At 37.7% G+C, this 25626-nt stretch overlaps 1 protein-coding gene across 3 annotated transcripts in view; it reads left to right on the plus strand.

Moving 5' to 3' along the window:
- The first annotated feature begins 19078 nt into the window (after positions 1-19078).
- Positions 19079-25626, plus strand: part of Sdc (Syndecan) — a 56942-nt gene continuing 50394 nt past the window's right edge. The window contains exon 1 of one of the 3 annotated variants that reach the window (XM_083110140.1): positions 19079-19403. In XM_083110140.1, coding sequence (XP_082966266.1) covers positions 19338-19403 — 66 coding nt within the window. In that variant the 5' untranslated portion in view covers positions 19079-19337. The remainder of the gene's footprint in view (positions 19404-25626) is intronic. The other 2 variants (XM_083110141.1, XM_083110142.1) reach the window with 2 other exon arrangements.

The raw sequence follows: 25626 nt of genomic DNA on the forward strand, positions 1-25626 counted from the left end.
TAAACCTAGCTAGCATATCCTAACAACTTAGGCATTTAGCCTAACAGTAAAAGCATTTCCCGGTGACGTCAGAACTCAAGGTTGCTCTAGTGTTGTCCAACTGTGGGCACCCTTGCTGTTCAAACAACCATGATAGATGAAGAATGAATGTTTGTTTTGATGTTTAGGGGTTGACCGCAGGACTCCAGCTAAAATAATAAAAGTGACAATGGCCAGGACGTGTATCTATCTCTCTCTCTCTCTCTGTGTAGTCAAAATTACGCCGGGGCATGTTATAAGAAATTTGTTTTATGTAATGGTTGACCGTCAGCGAGTAACCGCCTCTGAAGTAATTCGCGTGTGCTTGTTTCAGTGATATCATTCGCGGTGATTTGTTTTTGTGAAACAAGGACAATCCAGAACCATGAGCGGCTAAGACGATAGAAAGAAGGGGGCCGTATCCAGGAGAGATGGACGATCCGACGGTGTAGCGGAGTCTGGGTAGAGTATTCCTCAGCAGGTTCATGTTCAAATACGAATGTATTGTTTTGTGTCAACGCCGTACCATAAAAAGCCGAAATCCCATTGATTCGAAACGTGACTCAGGAATTCCGAACCTAACTTTCCTGTCTTGTATTTTGAGAAATGGTTATATAAAAGGTCGTTTCATGTTTATATTTTTTTTAATACTCGTATTTTGATTGTCTGCATTTAAAGGTAAAAGCTCCTTTTAATTACGTTAATTTTTCATGTAACTTGTCAAAGTGTGCTCCATTTTAGTGTAACTAACCGCCCAGTCGTTTCAATTAGCTTATGGAAGGTCGACTGATTAGTTTTTTATTTGTTGAATGTGTATGTTAAATTTCAAGGTCGTGCGAGTGTGGTATTCTTTATTGTATAGTGATTTTGTAACTTTTGCTGGCGCCGATGATTAATTTGTGTAGTCCGGCATCTGGAGCCAATTAAGTTTTGCATCACTATGTAGAGGTGTAATTGTTCTCAAGGAACGAGAGAGACTTGTGTGTATAACCCCGTCCGAGAAACTTGTTAAATGTCATACCTGCGGTTTTGACGCGTATGTTCACTCGAACGAAAGGTTCAACTACGCCGACTTAATTTTTCTGATAATTGTTTGTCCGAGGGCTGACGCATATTGATTGAAATGAACACAGGAGCGGGCAGACTAACGACCTAAATTCAAGTTAATGTTTAAAGAAAAAAGGAAATGGTACGTTGATTAAATCCGTGACTTGTATGTGTATTTCCATGTTGACATTCCCCAGGAGAGTGATTGAGTAAGAGAATGAGAGAATGAATCAGGGGGACCTGTAAGATGTTTGTTATCCCAATATTTCTTCGATTATAATATATTCTTGTTTTACCGTTCGTCTGAGTTATCATTTGATGCTTTCAGGTACAATTTGCTGTGTTCTTGTTTCAGATGTCAGGTAGATTTTAAGGTGTCAGATTCCAAGGTATTTTATCCCCGCCTGGACAATGACAGTCTCAGAACCTGAACTAAAAACCTGGATCGTTTGCAATCGCATGAACGGCACCTCCTGCCTATTGTGACATTTGGCCCCGTGCCGAGGAATGAAAATATTTCACCAGGGGACCGGGATGCGATCGTAATATTGTAAAATTGCTGATTCTCGCAACTTGCATTTTGCGAGTTCGCCCCCTAATATCCGCAACACCTCACATGATCTTAATTTATTAATCAATACAAGATTGGATTAAAAGTAATTAAAATGTTTACAAAACGGAACGCTTGATTTCTTTATGATGGTGTCCTCTCAAATTTTTACAGCAACGAGATTACCAGCTAGTGAAATGATGTGGTGTATTGCAATTAGTAATATGTAGTTAATATTAAAGTATAGGACGTAAACATGAAATAACATAAAATACATTGGAAAAGGGGTAAATGGTAGTCAAATATAAAAATAAAATATAAAATAAAAAGATGAATGTATGAAAGAATGACCATAAAAAGAGAACCCTAATTTGTGTAAAGATCTTGTAGATGAAGATACACCTGTCAGAACAAAGAATCCACAAGATAGTATGATTATTGACTTTGATTTATTTAGTGTCCGATCCGAATTACTACTTCCAGAATTCAATTTCAGAGTGCCCTCTCGATGGACCCGAAATGTTCAACTGTTCCACAACTCTACCACTAGGCTTTCTCTTATACAGCTCTCTGTTTCACAGACTGCCTCAGTTCTACAATGAACTACCCGCAAACATTGTCATTTCCTGCCCAGAAAGTACTTTCTGATTGTCACTAGCAATGAATTTGTAAATATTTAGTTTGTTTCCTTGTTTATTTCTTGTCATGTTTATATTTACCTTTCTTGTTTTTACTTGTAACCATCTTGACATGTGTTTGTTAATTTATAACATTTTTCAGTGTAAAATTGCCATTAAAAGTGCTGTATCTGAAACTTGGAATAAATAAAAAAAACGACGATGAAGATGAGTGATGAATGGACTCTCACAAATATCGCCCATGACCAGGCCGGGATTCTAAACTCGAGACCCCTGGTGTCACAGCTCAATATGCTAACCACTAAGCCACGGAGGTCGGCACAAGATAATACAAATAATAATTAACAAAGAGAAGAAAGTAAGAACTAAAGAAGTTAAAAAAATATGAAGGCAACATGGACGCCATCACACTCTCGTGGCAACATGGCATTTTCATGTAGAAGGGTTGTTCGTGTGAATTCTATAATAGTACTATTAATGAATGTTAATAATTTAGTTCACTATGAAAGGGAAAAGTAGTGAAGTATATACATAAAAAAATATTAACCGAAACGAGTCGTTGAGACGGAATGGGAAGGTTCCAGATATTCACGAACCGGAACGTCGTTCCGGTCCGCTCCAGTCCAGTTCGAGTCCTGATTATATGTGCAGAATTTTAAGCAAGAGGCAGCTCCAAGCATGATATTTTGCTGCCTCGAACATCTGAATAAATGACATAACGGTTTCACACTCGTCTTGCAGCCTCTGGCCACCCATGAATGCAAGGTCATTGTTTAGTTTTGAATAACGCCCGTTTTTAAAGTATGTCTTATGCTCAGATAGGCAATCAGAACTGGGACAACAGTTTTAAGTAGTATCTTAACCACTGTGTAATGTGCCTCCACCAGGGAACGAACTCGGAATCCTTTCATTACAAGACGGCATCGGAGAAGCCCTCAGTGCGACGTAGGCCATAGTATATTTAGACTCTATTTCTTGAATGTAAATGTTCGAGTTTGGCATTTAAAGATCTCCTTGTTAAATATCAAGTTGTCCACTTGCAGGCAATCACGATTACTTGGAGAATGATTCTGCGTATCGGGTGTTTTGATGGACATGTGGGAAACAAACAATATTGTTTCTAAAGCGCTGTAGCGTTTCTCTAATTCAATATTTTCACAGATATTGAATATTTACTTTTATCTTATATATATCATTTTATTTTTTAAAAACTTGCACACAACTTGTAATGTCTACCTCATACAATGACAGCTAAATTAGGCAAAATGGGCAAAATTTGTAATGAATCCTAAATACAAATTGAATTTGCGGTCATATTTCAGGGCTCTAAGAATATAGAAGAACTTGGACTTGGTAAGAGAACGTTTTTCTGGTTTCGTATCAGCCACATACTATTCTGGGTTTAAATTTCTTATCGCTCCTTAGCATGTATATTTAATATATAGTAATTATTTTCTGTTCGTCTGAATCACTGCATAACAACAAGTCTAGTTTAGTGCAATGTAGAAATCAAATTATAAGGGACAGAAAGTCAATAAGAAACATGTTAGCAGAAATATCCATGCGCAATGAAAAAATGAAAATTAGTATTGGATTATTATACTCTATCGATATTCAAAATACCCTCAATGCGAACTGAATAATAATAATAGAATGGAACATAATTGGTAGGCTGAATGTTAGTGTAATAAAACATCAACTTATTATAACTGTGGATTTTCTTTACTTACAGATAAACTAATCGGTGAGATGACCCTGAAACTCTTACCCACTCTCTGTGTTGCTTTATGCAGTGCTCATTTGGGATCCAACATGAGATCCTATTCATACCTAAAATCAAATTGGGACAATGTGCAGTCCTGTGTGGGTGATATCCTAAGGAAATACCCAGCTAACACATATGTATGATGGACCCAGGAACTCCTGAGCTCAATGAAATTCTATGTAAACATCTTGAAATTCCTCACGTCACAAGATATATAGTTGAGGAAGACGCTAAGGAAATGGTGAAACAAATACCTAAAGTTGCCCAAGATTTTGATAATTTAATTACTGTGAGAAATGCAAGGACACTTCAATTAGCTCTCTTGAAAATTGAGTTTACATATCGTAAGAGGACGGACGTAAATTTTTTTATTAATTGACAACATGTGAAAAACAGAAAAGAAAATTGATGTAATGTTTAGACTTTTACAATTGTATCGTGTAATTGACGTTGTTCTAGTTTTCCCACATAAACAAGATATTCTCTTGTTCATTAACTTACCATCTAATAATGATGCTTGCAACACGAAGTTATAACTAATGATCTTAGGTAAATGGGTAAACAACAAGTTTATTGGAAAAGAAACCTATACCCCCAAGAAAATGGAAAACTTGCAATGGTGTCTGGTTCCCTTCGGAACAGGCCCGTAGCTAGAATTGATCTCCAGGGGGGCTCACGGATTATCAGGGGGGGCTTTGTAAACCAAGTCCATTTTTCAAAAGTTTAACAGTGTTAAATGAAAGTAAATAATTTTGGGTTTGTGTGTGTGGGAGGGCTCATTAAGTTAATATAAACTTTAGAAATATCACACAAGTAGTACATTTTTCTATAGGTATCTTCTAAAACATCTCTTGAAGTGTTAATTGCTATTGGTAGGGACATTGAATTTTCGCGATGCGCGAAATCGCGAAATGTGGAAAAAAGATTCAATTTTGAACATTCTGCACGTAACTACACCCCCAATGATGAAATATGCATGAGTTTTATTCGCGAAGTAATGCGAAATGTGTGCTTTCCACGAAATGAACGCTTTTTCGCGAAATAACCGTGAAATATCATCAAATTAAGTAGAAAACACGCAAAAACCGGCAATCGAGGTTGTGCGCGCAAACTGTCGATTTGTAACGAAACGTTTGCCTAAAGTTTCCTACCACTTGCAGCTGAAGAACGTTTTATCTTCGATCACATCAGGAAGACGCTGCAAATTGGGATTTCCCATGCACATAATCTCAGTTCGAAAACTTCGCTTCCTGCCAAGCTGCATTCCTTTCTTCCCCCGAATGTCTACTCAACTTCCAGTTTCATTGAACTTGCTAGCTGTAGCAGCGATAATTAGTCTGTTCCCGCACATCAAGGGAAACAATGGTGTCATTGATGTTCAATCATGAATGAATTTTGTTTATCATCATGTGATTTTTAACATGTGTTTGTGTATGTGCAGTAGTGATTATTTTATTTGTTGGACAGCAAGGATATCCTTTAAATACACACAATGAATAAATCACTTGAGATATGGAATTTAGAAATGAAGTGATTTTGTGTTGATGTTTTCTTTTTGGTTATACAGCTAAGTACTTGTGCATGTGTACAGTATATAAAAATGAAGTAGTTTATCAATTTATAGCTCTTTTGTATGTTGTTTCCTCTCATAATGAAAAAGTGTGTGCCAATTATTTTTTTTCACCGCTGTTATATACCGCTGATCTAACATTTTATTTACCGCTCTCTTCAGTTTTTATTTACCATAAATTTGTCTCCCTAGCTACTGGCATCGTCCCTTATTACATACTACACACTACTTTTGATGATACAGATATTTATATCATACAAAAAAATGCACAATATTGAATCATAGTGCCTACCGTACATTCCATCCCCAGCTGAAGGAATAAAACTTTCCTTCGTTCCCAAAACTTAGGAACTGTTGACCTTTGATGCAGAAATGGAAGGAATATGGATGATGACGTCAAAATCACAGATTTCTGTCTAAACGGGAGACCGCAACGGGGGCAGCAAATTGTACGGATAAGGAAGCTCTTCTGTGAAAGAACATTCTTTAGTGTATACTTCAGGTCATAATGAAGATGAAGTTTATGTTCTGTGAATTTATCCTTCACCAAGGTGTGAGCAAAATAATATCTGCTGTCTACATTTTCACTTTTCACTGCAAACAAATTATACAAAATAGTTTTACCTAATGTCAAGGGGGAGCTGAGCCTGGCTACGGCCCTGCTATGCAAGAACTTTCTAAACTTTATACAACCTACTAAAGGCAGGGTGTCTATAAATGATTGAAGCAGTTTTACGATGTTACTGTACGTGTATTATTGAACATATTGTGAAGTTACTTTACAGTTTTGTAGAGAAACTCACCAAGTTTTGTGACACATTACAAATGTTCGATATGCCCCTCCTCGTGATTCTGCAGACAAACTTTATAATCAAGTTCTTCCCAAACGCGATGAAGCAAGCATGTACGTGGGATCCACTAGTATTATCTTGCAAATTGTCCATCACCATGTTCGTGCACTTTATTTGACCCAATAAGAGCTTCAAGAATTAAAAGAAAACGCAAAACAAGCTGTTGACAATTTCTGTACCAGCATACATAAAAATCCATCGCTCAAAAACGCATACTGTGTAAGAGAATAATCAATGAAAATAGTCATGGACAATTTGCAGGGTAATACTAGTGGATCCCACTGCACCTATCAATTCGATCAAAGGCACTGATAGTACGAGCCTCCATTTCTGCTAGATCACTCGGTAAGGAGGCACAAACACTAGATCCTTCACATAACGCCACACACAAAAAAAGTCACTGTGAGACAATGACAGCAGTTGTTGATCATCATTTCCACAACGACCGACCCATCGGTTTGATACTCTGGTGGTTAAGATTTTGTGGACATCGTCGCGGAACTGGGGCGGAGCACCATCCAACTGGTGGATAAAGTTCTTACTGTGTGCCTCCAACTGTGGCATGAGCCAATTCCCTAACATGTCAAGATACTCGTATTCTGTAATGGTTGTTCGCTGAAGAAGAAGCGGCCATAAACTCTAAATTCTGAGATTGCACAAAAAGCATCGAGTTCCGGAAAGTCACGAATATGGCTCAACGGCGCCACGGCGAACAGAAAACTGAGATAACTTGTAATGTGTCACAAAACTTGTTGAGTTTCTCTACAAAACTGCAAAGTTAATTCGTGGTACGTTCAGAAATACATGTAACATCATGAAACCGCTATCAATCATTTGTAGACACCCTGTACTTTCGGCTATTAGACTTCAGTCATAAACAAGATGAAGGAATGTGATAACTGATCTACGTTCTGTGAATTTGTCCTTTCATCAAGTTATGACCACATAATATCCGCTGTCTACATTTTCACTTGTCACTACAAAGAAATTATACCATAGGCGCCGACTCCATGGGGCTTGGGGGGCTTGAGCCCCCCCAATGTTAACGATGTGGGGGCAGAGCCCCCCAAATATTTTTTCTTAAGAAGATCTAATGTATTATTTTGCTTCTCTTGTAAACTTTGATCTGAATTGTGCCACATGAACTTAACTTTAAATACACATTTGAAATGTTCTAGACCATCAATTTGGGTGGGCTGAGACCGCTAAACCATCAACTTTGGGGGGGGGGGGCTATGACCAGAGACAGCAAAACACATGACTTATTACTATATACTAAGTATGTAATTATGAGTATTGTTAAAATTTTTACTAAAAAAAAGTTTCAAAAGACGATGTGCATGAACTAGGGTAGTGGATGGGACGTTTGGGCTACAAATGGCTCTAACATGACATTCAGAACGAGATCATTGATATATTAAGGAGATCTGTTTTGCGCTCCGTGGTAGCAGATATTAAAAGTATGGAATATTTTGCTATTATGGTTGACGAAACTTGTGACATATCCATCCGTGGACAATTAACATTCTGCATTAGAACTGTGAATAAAAAAATTGATATTTTTGAGGAATTCATGGGCTTTTATGAGATTCCGAACATTGAGACCAAAACTTAAAAAAGGGAGAGAGTGAGTCATTCATTCATTTATTTCAGTGATCCGAGCCCCCCAATAATTTTGACAAGTCGGCGCCCCTGAATTATACAATAGTTTTACCTAATGACCGGGTGCTAACGACAATTCAAATGGGGCTGATGACGATGCCAAGGGGGGCTGAGCCTCCCTGGCCCCTACCTGGCTACGGACCTGCTTCGGAATGATGACCCCATTTTGCCCGTTTGCATATTACAAACGGGTTTCTAATGGCAGACTAGTTCTTAGAGAGATATACCGGGGATGTCTGACAACATTCGCAGAGAAATTAAATTTCACCATCTTTGTAGCTGATGCGCTGGTAGATCAAGATGGGAAAAGTCTGGAAGATTTTAGAAGAGTAATAAACAGATAAATTGAAGGTACCCTAAAACTTGCTAAATACGATTTCAGATTACAAAATGTAATGAACATGTTACAACCTTTGTTAAATATCGAGTTTGGTTTTGCAGTGCCTCTAGAAGGACCTTATCCTTCGTGGATGAACCTGCGTTTTCGGCTTGACCTACATTCCTGGATACTTCTCAAAGCGTGTTTCCCTCTCTTATCTGCCTTCACGAAATTCATGCCACAGGATCTTCAGGAGAGCAAACTATTTCCCCTTCAGTCACTTCTTTTGTATGACTTGTCAGTAATTCTGGGGATTTCAGTCACACAAATGCCGAGGTCTATTCCAGTAAGATTTGCATTCGGGTTGTGGGTTCTCTGTACTCTTGTACTCAACTCGGGGTATCAGAGCGCCCTGTTCAGCTTCATAACAAACCCTAAAAATGAAACCGATTATTGACACCATGGAGGAGCTTGTTCAGTCAGGGCTGCCAGTAACAGGGTCGGATTTTTTAGGGGAAAAGTTAGCTAGATATGAAGATAATATGTCCAAAGTTTTATTTCAAAGATGGGTTCAAAAGAAAGATGGTATATTTTGATGCAGAAGAAATATGCATTATTTCACACAACTACATTAAAGCATTTGTTTTCATTAGTACACGACCTTTCCGATATTTATGGTAATCCATTGTATCATCATGCTCAAGTCGAACCACTAGCATTCTATTTGAGACGAAATTCTCTGTTCAGACAACCTTTTGCTAGAGTGAATACCTCATCTTTTCAAGCTGGTTTGCATAAGATGTGCGGAAGAGAATGTGATTAGCTGTATTACTATTCTCATATTGCACCAACATTTAAGATTCGTGAAAGAGAAGAGAATGTTGTCTTGGGCTTGGATAACTTGCTGGGTCCATTTTATTTGCTACCTATTGGCTTTATGCTGAGCACTGTTGCATTTTTATGTGAACTGTTTAAAAAGAAGAGGTCCAGAAAAATAACTCAAATGTAATAAACAAAGTTCAGTGCAAGTTTAGAATGCAATTCTTGAATGAGTTCTGAATTCATATTTTTTACTATTAACCAAATCTTTAATCAAAAGGAATGATCATTTTTTCAAGTTTGACCTAATTTCACAAAAAAAGTATGAGAAAAACGTTAAAAAATGACTTCCCAATAATTTCCAATATCCAAAAAATTATTTAGATTTCTTGCTGTGATATAACCAGCATAAGCACGTATCCTACCACGATAATCGTTCTGTGGGTTCCTTGAAACAAAAACAACAAATAAGCTTCTTACCTCCAGAAGAATTAATCTGTCCTGAGACTCCAAGAGTTACCTGAGATTGCTAGTGCAGCATCATTAGAAGTGATCCAGAAAAGGCACCCGTCAGTAGGAGAGTTGAACACAACTTTCAAACAGCCCTTACGCAATGGAGAATTTAAATAAGTCCCGCACATCTGTATACATATTCGTGACGTGACGCAACGTACACTTCGACTTGGAAAGGAACGATTCCACTAATGAACTGTAATATTATCATTTAATAAAGTGATTGCGCGTGATTGAATCGCTTCTACACGATCACGACACATTTACATTCACACGACATTCAGGTGTACAAATTTATATTACCCGTACGCAATACAGATATAGGCTACAGGAACTAACTTGACGTTTGTTGTTCCCCATCAAGCAGTTATTCCATTGAAACCTCTCCAATGAATTGTTATTGTTATTTTTTATTTCCACTTTATTCACATATAAGCTAATCGGGACTGGACCTACAGTTTAAAATGGGATCCGAACCACCGTACAATGTACCTCCACCAGTTTTCAAACCAGAGAACCCTTGATGGTCATATCTCTACAATAACTGTTCTTTTTCATATTCAAAAAAACTCAACTATAGGAAGTCATTGTTGAAAGACTCCATTTATGTTAAAGCTGTATGCCAAGCAGTGGCGGATCCAGAAGTTGGAGTTGGAATGGGCAAATTCTAACTTACATTTGTAATGGTAATATTTTATTTTTGTTATTTAGCGTCGCTTTTCTGCCAATTTTGGCTAATTTGCGAAGATGGGGATGAGCGATGATATAATGAAATTGATGAATGGACATTTCCAAACATCCATGCACAGGCCGGGATTCGAACCCGGGACCCCTGTTGATCCATTGATAATTTTGTACAATAGAATTTGCTCGTGGATTTCTCTTCTAGTCTACTAATTTTTTTCTATTTTATATGTAGTATCTCTATGACCATTTTTTAATAAGTATATTAATAATACAGTATAATTAACGTAAGAACCTTTTGGAATATACAGCACTAGTAAAAAGGATCCCATATTATGCAGGCATATTTCTATATGCTTCTAACTAAACAATTAACATTTAATTATTAATATTTAAATAATATACTTAATGCCTCTATATTGTTAATGTATTTTGTATTTGTTGTAATTAAACCTAGTACATGATACGAGGTATTACATACAATATTTTTTCAATATGTCTTCCGAAAGACGAAAGTTAACTTATGATCCATCATTGATTTCTGTCCTTTCCAAAATATTACCATCCACCCTACACTCTAAGCAGACGAAATCTATCTTTCTCTTGTGGCGCCGGTGCCGTAAGGTTTATTTAATTTTCCACTATTTGTACTGAAATGTTTGTGGATGTTAAAAATACCAAGGTTAACACTTGAGTTTACAAAAGAAGCCTACGATTGCTGTACAATTTGAATCTATCAATGCAATGCGAGATATTAACATTTCTCTAACTAACAAGGGAGGTTATCTAAGTATCCCCCTCCGATTTCCATGAATCTTGGCAGGTGTATAGAGGGGCCCAAAGGAAGAAATACTTGTTTTCTTGTTTCGGCTAGAAAACTGTTCTAGCCCCCCCTCAAATGTCAAGATTAGGACAATTAAAGTTGGGATCTGACCCCTGTGTCTTCTTCGATTTCAATGAAACTATGTAGGTGTATAGAGGGGCCCAAAGGAAGAAATACATGTTTTTTTTTTGTTTCAGCTAAAAAAAACTGTTTTAGGGGGCAAAAACCCCCCTCAAATGTCAAGATGAGGACAAATTGAAGTGAGGATCTGACCCCTGTATCCCCCTCCGATTTCCATGAAACTTGGCAAGTGTAGAAAGGGGCCCAAAGGAAGAAATACGTGTTTTCTTGTTTCGGCTAAAAAACTGTTTTAGGGGGCAAACCACCCCCTCGAATGTCAAAATGAGGACAAATTGAAGTGGGCATTTGACCCCTGTGTCCCCCTCCGATTTCCATGAAACTTGGCAGGTGTGTAGAGGGGGCCCAAAGGAAGAAATACGTGTCTTTTTGTTTTGGCTAAAAAACTGTTTTAGGGGGCAAAACCCGCCTCAAATGTCAAGATGAGGACAAATTGACTTGGGGACAGGTGTATAGAAGAGCCCTATGCCCCCTGTTTCTTCCTATGCCATATTTACGTGGTTTCGGGGTCAGATCCCCACCAGGGGCGGCGCCAGAAATTTTCGACCGGGTGGGCAGAAGCTCCTTATTGATAAATTAGAGTGGGCAGTATAAATGTAAGACCATACATACATAGCATTCCCTGACATTCGCTGCGAGAGACGGCGGCAAGCGGCCCGGCATCAGAGCTTGTCTTTCCCGGTGAACGGGGTCCGCGACAGTCGCTAGAATCGGCTATTAAAATTACAGTTTTCATATTTTGTACTAATCTTGACTACAGAAGGTGTTGAATATGATGTCCCTCTGCTGCAACACATTTCTGGCATCTCCGAAGGAAATTGTCATTTGCACGTGCAAGTTCGTCTACTGTAATTCTCCCGATTTCTTGTACAATACTGTCTTTTAACTCACGGATGGTGTGCGGATTGTCTTTGTATACTTTATTTTTTAGATTTCCCCATTTTTCTCTCCACTTTTATTCAGAACTGACCCTGTTACTCTAAACTTTTTTACGAGGTTTAATATAGTGGTCCTATGTGGAACGGGAACACCAGGAAATTTCGTTGCAAAACGTCGTCGCACTTCTCCACAATCCCTCTTTCCGAAGTAACACTCGACAAGATAAATCCTTTGTTGAAATGTAAACTTTTGTGCTGCCATATTAAGCCACAATCTTCAACACACGGACACGACACAACACAACTTCCGAGGGAGGATTATACTGGCGTCAGTCTGCAACGTCAACAGAAGGGGAAAGAGAGCGAAGTTAGGGAGAGCGAAAAAACAGACTGTAGCGAGCGACTGTCGCGGACCCCGTTCACCGGGAAAGACAAGCGCTGACGCCCGACCGCTTGCCGCCGAGTCTCGTAGCGAATGTCAGGGAATGCTCTAGTATAATATACTATATATACGTATATAACACATATAACATACACAGTATATTATATGTGTATGTAAGACTTCCCCCTCTCTCTTACACTCCCGATTTTCCTCTTACTTCTTTTCCCTTTCCTTTTCTTGTTTTCCTCTTTATTCTTTTCTAATCTATTCTCACATCTTGTTCCATTTTCTTCGCTTTGTCTCTGATGGACACAATTATTTCAAGGAAGTGTTTACCCACACACAGCCATACCCCAGCCATACATTCTAATCACATTCTTTCATGCATGTTAATACAGTGAAATAAATGTGAATTAGGTTTTAAGCTTGTGTTGCAAATACAAGGCACATACTTGATTTTGTATTAGGTGACAATGATAGAAAGTGTGATGGTAGACAATCGTGAAGTTTCTCGTAATTTAAATGCATGTTCCTGAGCATAGTATTTTCATCGTATGAGTTTTTGACTGAAAGAGTTTTCTTACTCCTTGGGGGTCACTTTTCTTAGCTTACAAGGTTTGTACAACTGACAAATCTATCTGAATGTTTGTAGTAGCGGCGATTGGGTGCCAACATTTGACGGGCAAGGATAATATACTTTTTCTTGGTAGAAAAGGCTTAGCATAGACAGGCCATAGTGCTGGGGCAAAAAGTGGCAAAATGTGGCGGGGGAACTACATCCCCCAATTCCCGCTCCTCCTAATCGCCGCCACTGAATGTTTGGAACGCCTTATTAGGAATGATTTAAAGCACACACGGAAAACAAATTCTTTGTTCATTGTCCATGGAAGTATTCCTAGGCTAATGAAAGGCTATTTTGACAAAATATCACACATAAGTAATAAACAAGTAAGATTGAAAAATCTGTTCAGAATTTAAGAGATTATTAGCTAAGTTGCTATTCGTTTTCTGAACTGGCATGTTACTAATGCGGGAGAAGCAATATACGAATGGTTACATAAACATATTTTTTGATTTAGGACACAAGGAATTCATCGAAGTTGATCACCGTGCCAGTAATAAATCATCTATTTTTCATAGATGACTTGGGTTATATGGTGTGACAATTTCGAACACACTAGAATGTCAACCTCTACCCTGTGCAGCATAACCTGAAAACTTTCTTCTTTCAGGGCAACGAGTCCTTGGCGCTTGGAACCAATGTCAAAGTAATAATTTATGAGGGTTTGTACTCGTATTTTGAGTGTCAGCATGTGTTTGTTTTCGCCCTTTCTTTAGTTTCATCTAATCACCATAGGACCTTATCGTCGTCATTATCAAAATTAGCAGAAAAATGACTTAAAATGAAACAAATCATACACAACTTACTCTTCCAAAAATGAAGTTTCATTAGTTCATACCTCTTAGATAGTTGAGGTGGTAGTTTCAATTGCACAGCGTTTCATTACTGGATCAAGGCAGCTAATTTCGTGAACAATGACGTTGTTTTCCGAAAGTCTCAAATATTTGTATCAGGCAATCACCCTCTTAAAATGGACGCATCTTCTGTTGTGATAAAATGCCACGTTTGGTGCGAGTTCTTTCTGTATATTTTCCCCAATGGCATAACGCTGTCGCATTATAATGAAGACGTCCCGTGTTCGACCCCCCCACCCCCTCTGGTGGGAGCACAAAGCACACGGGTTCGGACTACACGTTAAACTATAGGTTTAATCCCAATTAGCCTATCTGAGCATACAAGTGGGCTTAAAAACAAACTAACAAAATCGTCTTCTGGATACTTCGTGACAATGTTTTTCTTTACTTCAGCTGCATCTACAGATTCTGTTGACATTTTCGGCTGATTCATGTGGCAAAATTTATGTGTGGGACGAGAATGTCTAAATAGGATAAGTCACTCTGTACATAACTGGTTTACTAAAATTTATTCACTTCAGTATTGTAGTGATTATTGTGATTCCTTCTTATTAGTAGAATGAATATAAAGTTGATATTTCGCATACCATATTGATATTTCAAGATAACAGGTATATAAAAATTGTAATGAAATAAAAAGGGGACACTTCTGGAATTTCAATGCAGAGCTAATTAAAACTATATTATACTCTCTAGCATACTTAAACGAGAAGGTTTATGGCTGCAGCAACACAAGCCTTCCATCTGTCCCTATTCGGGGCAAGATCAATCCAATCTTTCTCATCATTGCCGATTTCTTTTAGGTTCATCTCAACGATATCCTTCCATTCTCGTCTTGGCCTTCCTACAGGTCTCTTACCATCAGGTTTCCCAACAAGAATCCTGTAAACTATCCTTTCCACTGCCATTCGTGTCACATGGCCTGCCCATCCAAGTCTTCTTGATAAAATTATTCTAATAATAATTAAAAAGTCGAAATAATGTATTGTGTTGTTCAACCTAAATTCTGATCTAATCTTGATCATACCCTGCATAATTTTGAGCCCCCTAAGCCTACTAACTCCTTTTAATCACAGTTTTTGTTTCAATAGCTCTAGTAATTACTTTCACTTTCTAATGACAAAATTGGCTTTTTATGGGATGATAATATCTGAACATTTCATACATGTTATGAACACCAAAATACACTTATTTTTCGAATCATTCATATAGCTATCTCCAAGTATATGTACTTATTGAATTTCATTGGGTGGGCAATCGGGTGGGCACAGGAATTTTTGGTTGGGCGCTTGCCCACCCGTGCCCACCCCTGTCGCCGTCCCTGATCCCCACTTCAATTTCTCCTCATCTTGACGTTTGAGGGGGGGGGGGGTTGCTCCCTAAAACAGTTTTTTAGCCGAAGCAAGAAAACACGTATTTCTTCCTTTGGGCCCCTCTATACACCTGCCAAGTTTCATGGAAATCGAAGGGGGACACTTAGATAACATCCCTTGTAAGTGTTCTGTTTCCTCTCTGGAACAGACGGCCTCATCGACTGGGACAGAAGAATCAACGCCAGTCAATTCTGCAAGGAGAGATACACAGGGATGTTAAGAAATACTACCTGCCCAATGGTGTGTCTGATTAAAATGGACATTTCACTTGCTCGCTTCAACAATAATATAAATTCCAAGGTCAATGTCTCGCGTCTCGATTTTTCTCACATAACACATATTATAACAGATCATTTGTGTCTGGTTAAACAAAATTCAAAATGTGCATACAATATAATTTATTAAACCTTATGTTATTGAGAGAATCAAAACACGTACCCTGTTGATCCTGAGAAGAAAAGTTAAAGAAATGCATAATATTTTTTGCAAACATCTTCCCCATTAGCTACCGTGTTAACCCTGAAAATTAAGATTATTGGTCCTAAGTATACGTACCAACAAAAAAAAAACTAGAAGCCACAAAGAAGAAATCGGGAACTTCAGAGTTCCAAACAGTATAATTACATGTCTAATCCTAATATTTGATTTTCTTTGGGGGACGATAAAAGAGAATTTGTTTCTTGCTTTTAGAATCATTAAGAAGAGCAGACGTATGAGAAATGGGTTTAACTATAGAATTAGGTACGACTACTTCACTCAAATACTCGCCCAGAACGTATGATTTGGTTAACTTCTTTTCTCAGGGGCGAAATGTTACGTGTTCTCATTGTCTCTCAATAACTTAACTTCACGGACGAAAAGTTGGCTAAATAACTCACGTTTCGTTTTGTTGGTGTTAGCCGTACCTAATACTATACGCAGTTTTACCAAGAAATGTCCAATTCTTGCATCAATATATGTTATTGTGATTTCAAAAGAAAAAGCCATGAGAGAAGCAAAAACGAAAACAACACTAAACCTGACATAACTAATGTTATCCAAAATTCAAGTATCAATATTTCTAGTTTCGAAACTCGAATCGCAAAAATTTTTACACTATGATACTGTTCGGGAAAAGTGTTCAAAAATGATTCGCTAGAAGTAGTGTTTCAATTATTTCAATAATTCACCTGATTTCAAACATTTCAGAAAATTATTCATCAAAGTAGACTGACGCAAGGTAGCCTTTTCCCGTTCTCTCTGCCTTTTCCTATTTTCTGCCCCTGACAGTTTTTCCTTTGCTGTAATCATTTTCATTGGATGCGAAAACGGAAAACCTGTTAAGACCATACTCTTCTAATGCATGCAATTCACTCACTACCAGACCACAACAGGGTATCCGAAGGTAAGCAATACTACGAAATATTTTAAGAAATGTTTATCTTGCCGCTTATTGTTGGGGATTATTAAAATGTTCAAAAACATCCAGTAGCCTTTCCGAACAGCCGCCTGCCACGTTCTGAAGCAGTGAACAGAAAGAGAAACACCGACAATTGAAGCAGCAAACAAAAGGAACGATGTTTTGGCATTTTTTTTTCCTCTTACATATCTCCAAAGTGTTTCAGTCGGAACTTTGCAACGTGGAAGTTGCATAGCAACAAATATGCGCATTGCGCAAGAACAAGTTTACCCCAAAGGATGTATTCATAAAAGTAAAGGAAAAGTAAAGTGCCCCACACTTTCTTGATCTCGGCCGAGCTGAGGGTGATGTGATCAGCACCACGCCCCTGGCTGCCTTTACCCCCCAGAGTTTCCTCCAGGTACCTACTTTATACGACGCTGGGTGGCCGCGGGAGCAGCTTGAATAGGTTGAAAAAGTCCCAGTTCTCCCCCGCCGTGGATCGAACCCTGGTCTCTCGTGTGGTAGTCAGACGTCCTAACAACTTTCTTTTCTTCATTTTCTTTTACAGAAAGGAATACCCCTAAGCAGTAGTATTCCTCGTTTTTTACACATTTTTCTCAATTTCTCAATTTCTCGGCTTTTCTCAATTTTCAGTTTTTCTCATTTAGACAAACACAAATATCCATGTCTTACCCAGGATTCGAACCCGGAACCCCTGGCGTTGCAGCGCGCTGTGCTAACCACTCCGCCTCGGAGGTCGACATTGAGCTACCGCGCATTGCAAAGGATGCATTCAGTAAATAAAATTCGGCTATGTTCTGCCTTCATGTCGCCCCGGCGTCCGTGAAACAACAGGGGGTACGGCGTACCATCGTACCCCCCCCCCTGGAGCCGCCGGTGACCTACAGTAGGATCCTAACCACTATGTGCCCCTATCGGGTATCGAACCCGGGACCCCTTGATTACAAGGTGACGACGCAACCACTGCGCCATCGGGGAGACCCTCCTAAATAATATTTTTTTATTGTATTTATGCTAATGGAACCTAACCTAACAGGCCTAACCTAAGCTAGGCATTCCTCGTCTAACGTCAGAACACAAGGTAGCAAAACTACTGTTGTGCGAGAAGGAAGACCCCTCCCCCGTTTCCCCGTTGATCTTATGCCAAGCCGCTTTTGTTTAAAAGCAACAACATTATTGTTTACCATGCGCTCCAAGGTAGGATATTTTCTTTTAAATCTTGCCCGTACATATGGTCCATAAAAAGCACATGGACTTCAACTTTAACAAGTAATAAATTGTATCCTCCTTCTGTTGTATGCTGCCTGCATCAAAACATAATGGAAGTGTCTGCTGCCACGTTCTTTTTCTGCTGGAACGTCAAAAGAGATGCGCGTGGCAGCAGACTCGGTCTTTGTTTTATCGTGATTTCATCATGCTATGTATGCAATTACGTCTGTAACACATACTGTGAAGTTTTAGCGATTACTTACACAAAAATGTTTTAAGATTAGGTTCCTTAGCATTCTTCTAATAATAAACCTAAATGCTTTCGTAGTTAGGTTAGGTTCTGTTAGCATTAAAATAATATCGCTAAATGCTTTCTAAAGAAAAAAGTTCTAAATTACCTGTACATTCATTCCCACTAATCACGAACTTGCATTTTTATCGTCTTCATCTGTTCTTAAGACTTGTAACATCCTCTTAGCGGACGAATTACGTGGCAGGAGCAAATTTGACGCTTATTCTTACTGCTGACACGTGCGTGGCAGCAGACTCGGGCAAACATAATTTGAACTTCTTTCTTTAAGTGTGACTGTCACGCAACAAGAAAGTTTGATGGAGAATTTTCTAATTTTTGTGCAGTTTCTCTTTTCTTAATTATTTTGTGCATATGTCTCATGCGTTTTTTTGGGGGGGTAATGTCAGCCTCTGGGGAGGGCTTAAGCCCCGCTAGCCCCTACCTAACCACACCCATGCGCCATTCTGAAAATTTTAGTGGTGTGATATTTTTAAGATAAGAGTTGTTAGTGGATGCTGGGAGAAATGCTTCCAGCCCCTCTGGATTTCCCAGACCGCATATTTCCTATCGGACTGTCGAACACCCATGCTTGTTATCTGGTGGCTCATGTGACCGCCTATTGCGTGTGATACAAAATAGGAACGACTTGTTACTTTGAATTTGGACCAGTAAGAATCTTCTGTCACTTCCACGAATCTGAGACTGCTTCATTTTTTTTACGAGAAAATATTACGTTTTCTTCAGATGCCGGATTGGGAAAACATGATTCAAATTAAGACTTTATTCGCCACATGCGGCAACACTGCAATACTGTGAGATTCATTGATCAGTGCTCCAAAGTAAAGATAGAATTGCCCTCTTGTTCAAGGATCTTAAAATTCACGTCAAGAAAGTGTATTAAGTTATATACTCTTTTATTGAAGTGGTAATGCATCTAAGGAGTGATGTTATTCTGTTATGTGTATTCCTTCTCGGATACACTAGTGCCCAACAGGTAAGGGTTTACATGCTAAGATATTCTTGGTTGAAGAGAAGGAAAGAGATGGCCTTCTCAATGACATGGCCGCCATGCGAATGTGTGAATTACGCAATGTTTTAACAAAACTAATAGACAAAACAGGTTAAAATGACATTTACCATTTAGAAATATAAATATTAAATAATTTACTAGTGTTGTTATTGGGAATGGAGCAGCTAATATACATAGACACACTTCCGCAGACTGTCGGTGTGAGATTCCTTTGTAGTAAAATTTATTCCTGCGGGTTGTAGCCTTGTACTTCCTTTTAATTTCTAGTATTGTAGATAACTATTGTTGTGGCAATTTACAGTAAGAAACTGCAAATGAATATGTAGTTGTTTCGGGAAGTTTGTGGCGTAAAAATGGTGTTACCGTCGATCAGTCTGTCTCTGTATCTTGAGCATTGTGTGATAGAAGATGGGCCAATTACTGCCTTATTTGGTATTGGTGTATTTACAATGGGTACTTCCTGTTTGTAGCTATTTTTGCGCCGAGATTCTGAACAGTGCAATGTTATTTATGTGTAACCAGAGGAAAGTAAACTTTGTTCAGTCATTAATGATCGAGTTAATAATAGTTCGGTTTCTACGTTTTTGTTTATCATGCCATACTGTGGGATGAGATAATTATGATTTGCACCTGACCGAAGGTAAGGCTATTATACTAAATGCAGGATGAATTTCGTTATCATATGAGAAAACTGTACATTAAAGATTTTTCACAGTGTTTCATATTTAATAGATTGCAACCATAATTTGCAATTGTGTATGTACAGCCAATGGCAACAATATAGTAGGCTAGGCCATTTGTTCATCCCTATTTTCATTCTTTTTTATTCTACTTCCTGTAATGTTTTAAAGTATGAAAATCAGCTGATGAGAAACAGATGTTGTCCTGTGCTTATTTACTTTTAATTTTAAGGTAACAGTATGGTATAGTGAAACACATTTCACTCGTTTATTTCTAATTATTTACATTTGTACTTACCTGTTATGCATAGCAGAACATTTTTCAACATGGGATTTTGCTTTTTTCAGTACTTATTAACCCGAAAAATGCCGCACAAACTATTCACAGAAGGTATTTAGGCAAAAATTGATCCACAAACCATTCACGGAAGGTTAGGTTAGGCAAACAGAAAATTAAATTGGAAAAAAAAAAAAAAAAAAAAACCGCTCACACGTCATCTTGTAAAACTACCGCTTGTTTGCTACACTAACACTTATTAACCAAAAATTGATCCACAAACCATTCATGGAAGGTTAGGTTAGGCAAACAGAAAATTAATTTGGAAAAAAAAACCGCTCGCACGTCATCTTGGAAAACTACCGCGTGGTTGCAACACTAACAGGGGTCACACAATCGAACGCACGGAACATTTGATTCACATAGTCGACGGTAATGGTGGCAACAGCTTTCGTGCATCTGAGTTACATAATGTCGAAAAATACATGATTTACCGGCCGAATAAGTTGAACGAAGGGAGAAAACACTTCCACGAGCTTCCAAAAGTACAGAAACTCATTTCCGTAAGTAGTTTCTCCTGTAAATTTGAAGAAATGTGTTTTCACTATACCATACTGTTACCAATTTTAATTCAAGTTAATCACACTGGATAAAATGGAAAATGGCGATGCCATTTGGTGTACATTTGTACTGTTGAGAAGTTTTGTGTGTTACGTTCACCAAAAAACTATCGTGGTAACACATGGTTTTCAATTATAAGCTCAAAGTTTCACGACTATAACATTCATGATGAAAAGTTGGAAATTTTAGAGGCCCAAGTTCCTTTTGTTTTATTGAGATTTCATCATGCTACGAATACAATTTTTAAATGGTTCAATTTTGATGTACGTCTGTTAATACATACTGCGGAGTTTTAGCGATTACTTAATGTTTTGTTCAATATATGCTTTCGTGGTTAGGTTAGGCAGGTTAGGTTTGGTTCCCTTAGCATTAAAATAAAGTCCCTAAATGCATTCTACTAATGTTCCGATTTACTTCTACATTCATTCCCATGCTTCTACGATATTTACTGTCGCTTGTCGATGGAGAATATCTTGTCCATGAGAAGTGTGAAAGGTAATTTTCAAGTTGTTTTTTTCAACATAAATAACTTTTTTCGAGTCCAAACAGCACTCATTACTTCAAGAAAGGTTCAAATTTCGTGTGACAATGATTTCCAAAATTCTACGATAATTAGTCTTTGGGCTAGGAGAAATCATAAAACAATCTGAACCTTTACCGATTTTTTCTACTGCTTCATACATTGCCAGATTAGGAATGCTAAGTTTGGAGGCGTTATCATTTACATGTGTTTTGGTGCCCTTAACCCTCTCTGTGTACTCCCTTTAGAAAGTGAAATATTTTGTATGGTTTTTTGAAAGTTATGTTGTTGAAGAACGTTTTCAGTTGTTTTTAGCTCGCTGAAATGTTTCGTTCAGAAATAAAGCATGTCTGTTATCTTAGCGAGTTACCTTAACATAGAGCATATCAGCCCAAATGCTTCACGCAAGTGAATATATATAGCACCTGACATGACATTCCACAACAGCAGCTACAATTTTATGTTCTTAGGTTTGGAGTTGATGGCAATTTCCAATGTGTTCTTTCGCTATTTTGGTTTTCATACAAATGTTTTCTTTTACTTACACATGCCGGTGCCATACTTTGAGATCAAATATCAAATTTTATGTTACCTGAGACATCAAATTCTGCCTCTGGTGTTTTTTTCTTTTAAGTATGCATATTTTTACACAAAAAGAAGTTCTGACCAAATATGGTGTTTATTTGTGGTTCCTTTATCCTGCAATAAATGTTTGTTACATAAAACATCGAAATATATCGATAAAAAAATGAACATGATTCTCGAGGGGATGCTGCCAGTCAAGAGTCCCATATTTGTCTTAGGAGAGGCTTGGGAAATGTGGTTTGGCATGGGACTTAGTGTAGTGGTAGGTTACCCTATAAGTACCGATATGCCAAAGTGTTCACATGCACTAACCAGCCAAATCAGAGAAAAAGCGCTTCAGGGTTCTGAAGCTTTCCAAGTGTGTCTCGTGAGGTGGTGATATTGTTCTACTGTCATTGTCTTATAACTACACGTACATCAATCCCAAACTCAATTTCCCAAGCCGTAGGCTCTCCTTGTTAGATCTGTAGCTTTGCGCTTTCATATCCTTCCAAGAGCAAAATCACGTAAGTCTTAGTCCTCTTCCTGGAAAAAATTGCATGAAACAATTTTAAGAAAGATTGAATTCATTTATTTTAGGATAAAGGAAATTTACCCAGTGCTTTATTGAAAATGATTAAATGGTGCCCAGTCGCCATGGCACTAAAATTTTCAAATTCAGTGCTAAAAATATATATTTTTTAATATTTTGAATTGGCTTATGGACGTTTCCATAACTTTTTTTTTAAAAAAAAATGATAGTGTTTTTTTTTAATGGTGTGTTTTCTATATCACATGTATCATTAAATCAGAAATGAACTTGCCATTATAAATTTTTGCACTGTTGCTAGCTGAATTTTAAAATCTGTGCTGATATTGTAGTGTCGTTCATATATTAGAATGTATTGCATAGTTATTCATGTTTTGGTACTTGTTTACTATCTTTCGGACACATTTATTTATTTTTACAGAAGAAAATACTTACCGTAATAAGTTCCTGTAGCATTGTCGAACATCGGGAAGGTATTTTGTGTGATGTGGGAATGTTTCATAGCTGAAATTCATGTTGTTCGTTGAAAATAATTCTCCGACGGAGAATAGCTAGCCCCACGAACTATTGGCGCGTGGATAGGTTAGTTCTGTTAGGTTAGGAAACATAGTTAAAATTTGGTGCCGTGTTAGTATCAGGATCTAGAAATTGGAAATAATTGCGAACCATTGACGCTAGCCCCACGAACCATTGGCACGTGATTAGGTTAGTTCTGTTAGGTTAGGAAACATAGTTCAAATTTCATCAAAACAACGTTGATACACCTTCAGGAATGTTCCACGAAGCAGATACGTAAGTACGAATGTCAAAAATTGACGAAACGAAAAAATTAGAGGTGTCCGAAGGATAGTAAATTTTTACCCTTAGACCATATTTGGAAAAAGTAACCCCTGCCCCCTGAGAAAAAGGGCTTGTGCCTGCTACCCCTAGTTTTTACTCAACCTTTCATATTTAGATTCACAGAAATCAGTAATTTTTTGGGGGGTGGGGGTGAATGAGATCATTGTGGTAATTATGAAATTTACCCCTAGGCAAATGAAGTTTTTGGTTCTTACTTTGACCCATGCAGTGATTCGAAACCTAAACTGTAACCCAAAGAGCTTCAGTGGAAATTATGTAAGAGTGTAGTACGTGGATTATGGCAATTTGAAAATGTAAAACTTTATAATTGTCAGAATTTAGATGAACTGTGACTTCTTTCGTTATATTGCTTTCATAGAGCTTCCATTTAAAAAATCCTTCTGATTTGTCCTTAGTTGTATATTTCTTAAGATACCAAGCTGCTGGTAGTTTCTGCAAGAGTTGACTTGACATTTGGAATGTTGCAAGGTCTACCCAGAGGAAATCTATTTCGATTAGGTTTTTTAGCAAATAATCTGATCAAGATGTATATTTATGAGGGTAAGTTATGGCAACTTTTTTGATTTCTCAAAAGTTAAACCAATGTTGCAATATGATCATATGTCCTGGTGAGCGTGACACTCATAGTATGTGGACATGTCCCTGCTATCCACATCAAAAATATTGAGCCCTCTGTTTATGTACTTGTAAAATTGTACTCCATGGGAGGAAAAAAAGTCAAATACTCGTTAGAAGGTCAGATTTTAGGCAAAAGCAAGACAAAGTGATTTTATCTGTGTGTGTTCTCCAAGTGTTTTTTTTTTTTTTTTTTGTGTTTTTCACATAAGTCTAATTCAATTGTGTTTAGCTCCTTGTAAACCAACCATAAAAATATGAAATTACTTGTGATTGAAGCTTGTTTATGTGGAAATATCTCTGCCGTGTATAATGTTATATGTGTAACAGTCACAATTAATGCTTAATAACAATGTTGTGATCTTGGCGATGAAATGCATATCCAAATGATGAACGTGGAATAAAAATCAAATTTCCATATGTTTTTACGTTGAAAACAACAGACAGAATTGTTTTTCTTGGCAACCGACCTGCATGTTTTCAATCTTGTTGCTACGTGCAAGCTCACCGCCGCCTGCCCTTTAAACTCCGTGTCCAGCCAGCAGCTTTGACATGGAAAGTGAGCATAATGTTTTGGTTACTATTGAAATTGTTGAGATTCTGTAATTGAATAATGCAGTTTTTCTTTTATTATCACTACTGTGTTCTTGTTCTTGCCATTAATTATTGCCTGAACTTGCACACATCCACAACAACCCGTAAGTGCACTTTTCCGTCCCTTTTTTCCTTTGTTATGAAGTTGCTGTACATCGCATGCACATTATTTTTGTATGCAGAGGAGACTGTGAAAGCAGAAGTCATGGCTTTTAGTATTTGGCAAGATCTTCCATAGACTTCATCAAATTGTGCTCACTCTGTTTAAATGAGCAACTTAAAAATGATGTTTATATAAAGATTGGATAAAAGGTAGAAAATGGATTTCATTCATAATATGACCAATTGTTTATTCATTATTTTGCACTGCCACAATGCTTTGGATAGGACCAACGGAACACACTGCCAAGATTTCCACAGAGTATGTAGTGAGCTAGGAATGCTGTTGGAAGTCTCCTGCAGCTCACGAAGTCTGAGATTGGCCACATGTCACCATACTTCATCTGCTTATTTACCACATTAGGAGTGGTAAATAATAATATCTGAGGTCATACTTGAGTTACACACATCAAACTTCTGGATTGGGATTAACTGTGTTACATGAATGGCTTTTTACAACTTCATTGAATTTGCAGTTATGCATTTCAAGGTTGCATCTTTTCCTACTTAAAATTTCCATTTTCGAAGTATCTAGTGAAGATCTGCATTTGACTTTTTCCACAGAGGTGCTAAAATAATCAAGTACAAAACATCTCAACATTATTAATATATCACAGTTGATTATGAAGTGTATGGTGTTAAGTTCCCCATTCTTGCAAGATAAAAGACAAAACTACACTTTTTAATGAATTTTTCCTTACAATAAGAAAATACAATGAAGTTTTATTTTCAGATAACGCTTATTA

This window comes from Lepisma saccharinum, chromosome 23 (genome assembly GCF_977018435.1).
Source record: "Lepisma saccharinum chromosome 23, izLepSacc3.1, whole genome shotgun sequence".
NCBI lineage: Eukaryota > Metazoa > Arthropoda > Insecta > Zygentoma > Lepismatidae > Lepisma > Lepisma saccharinum.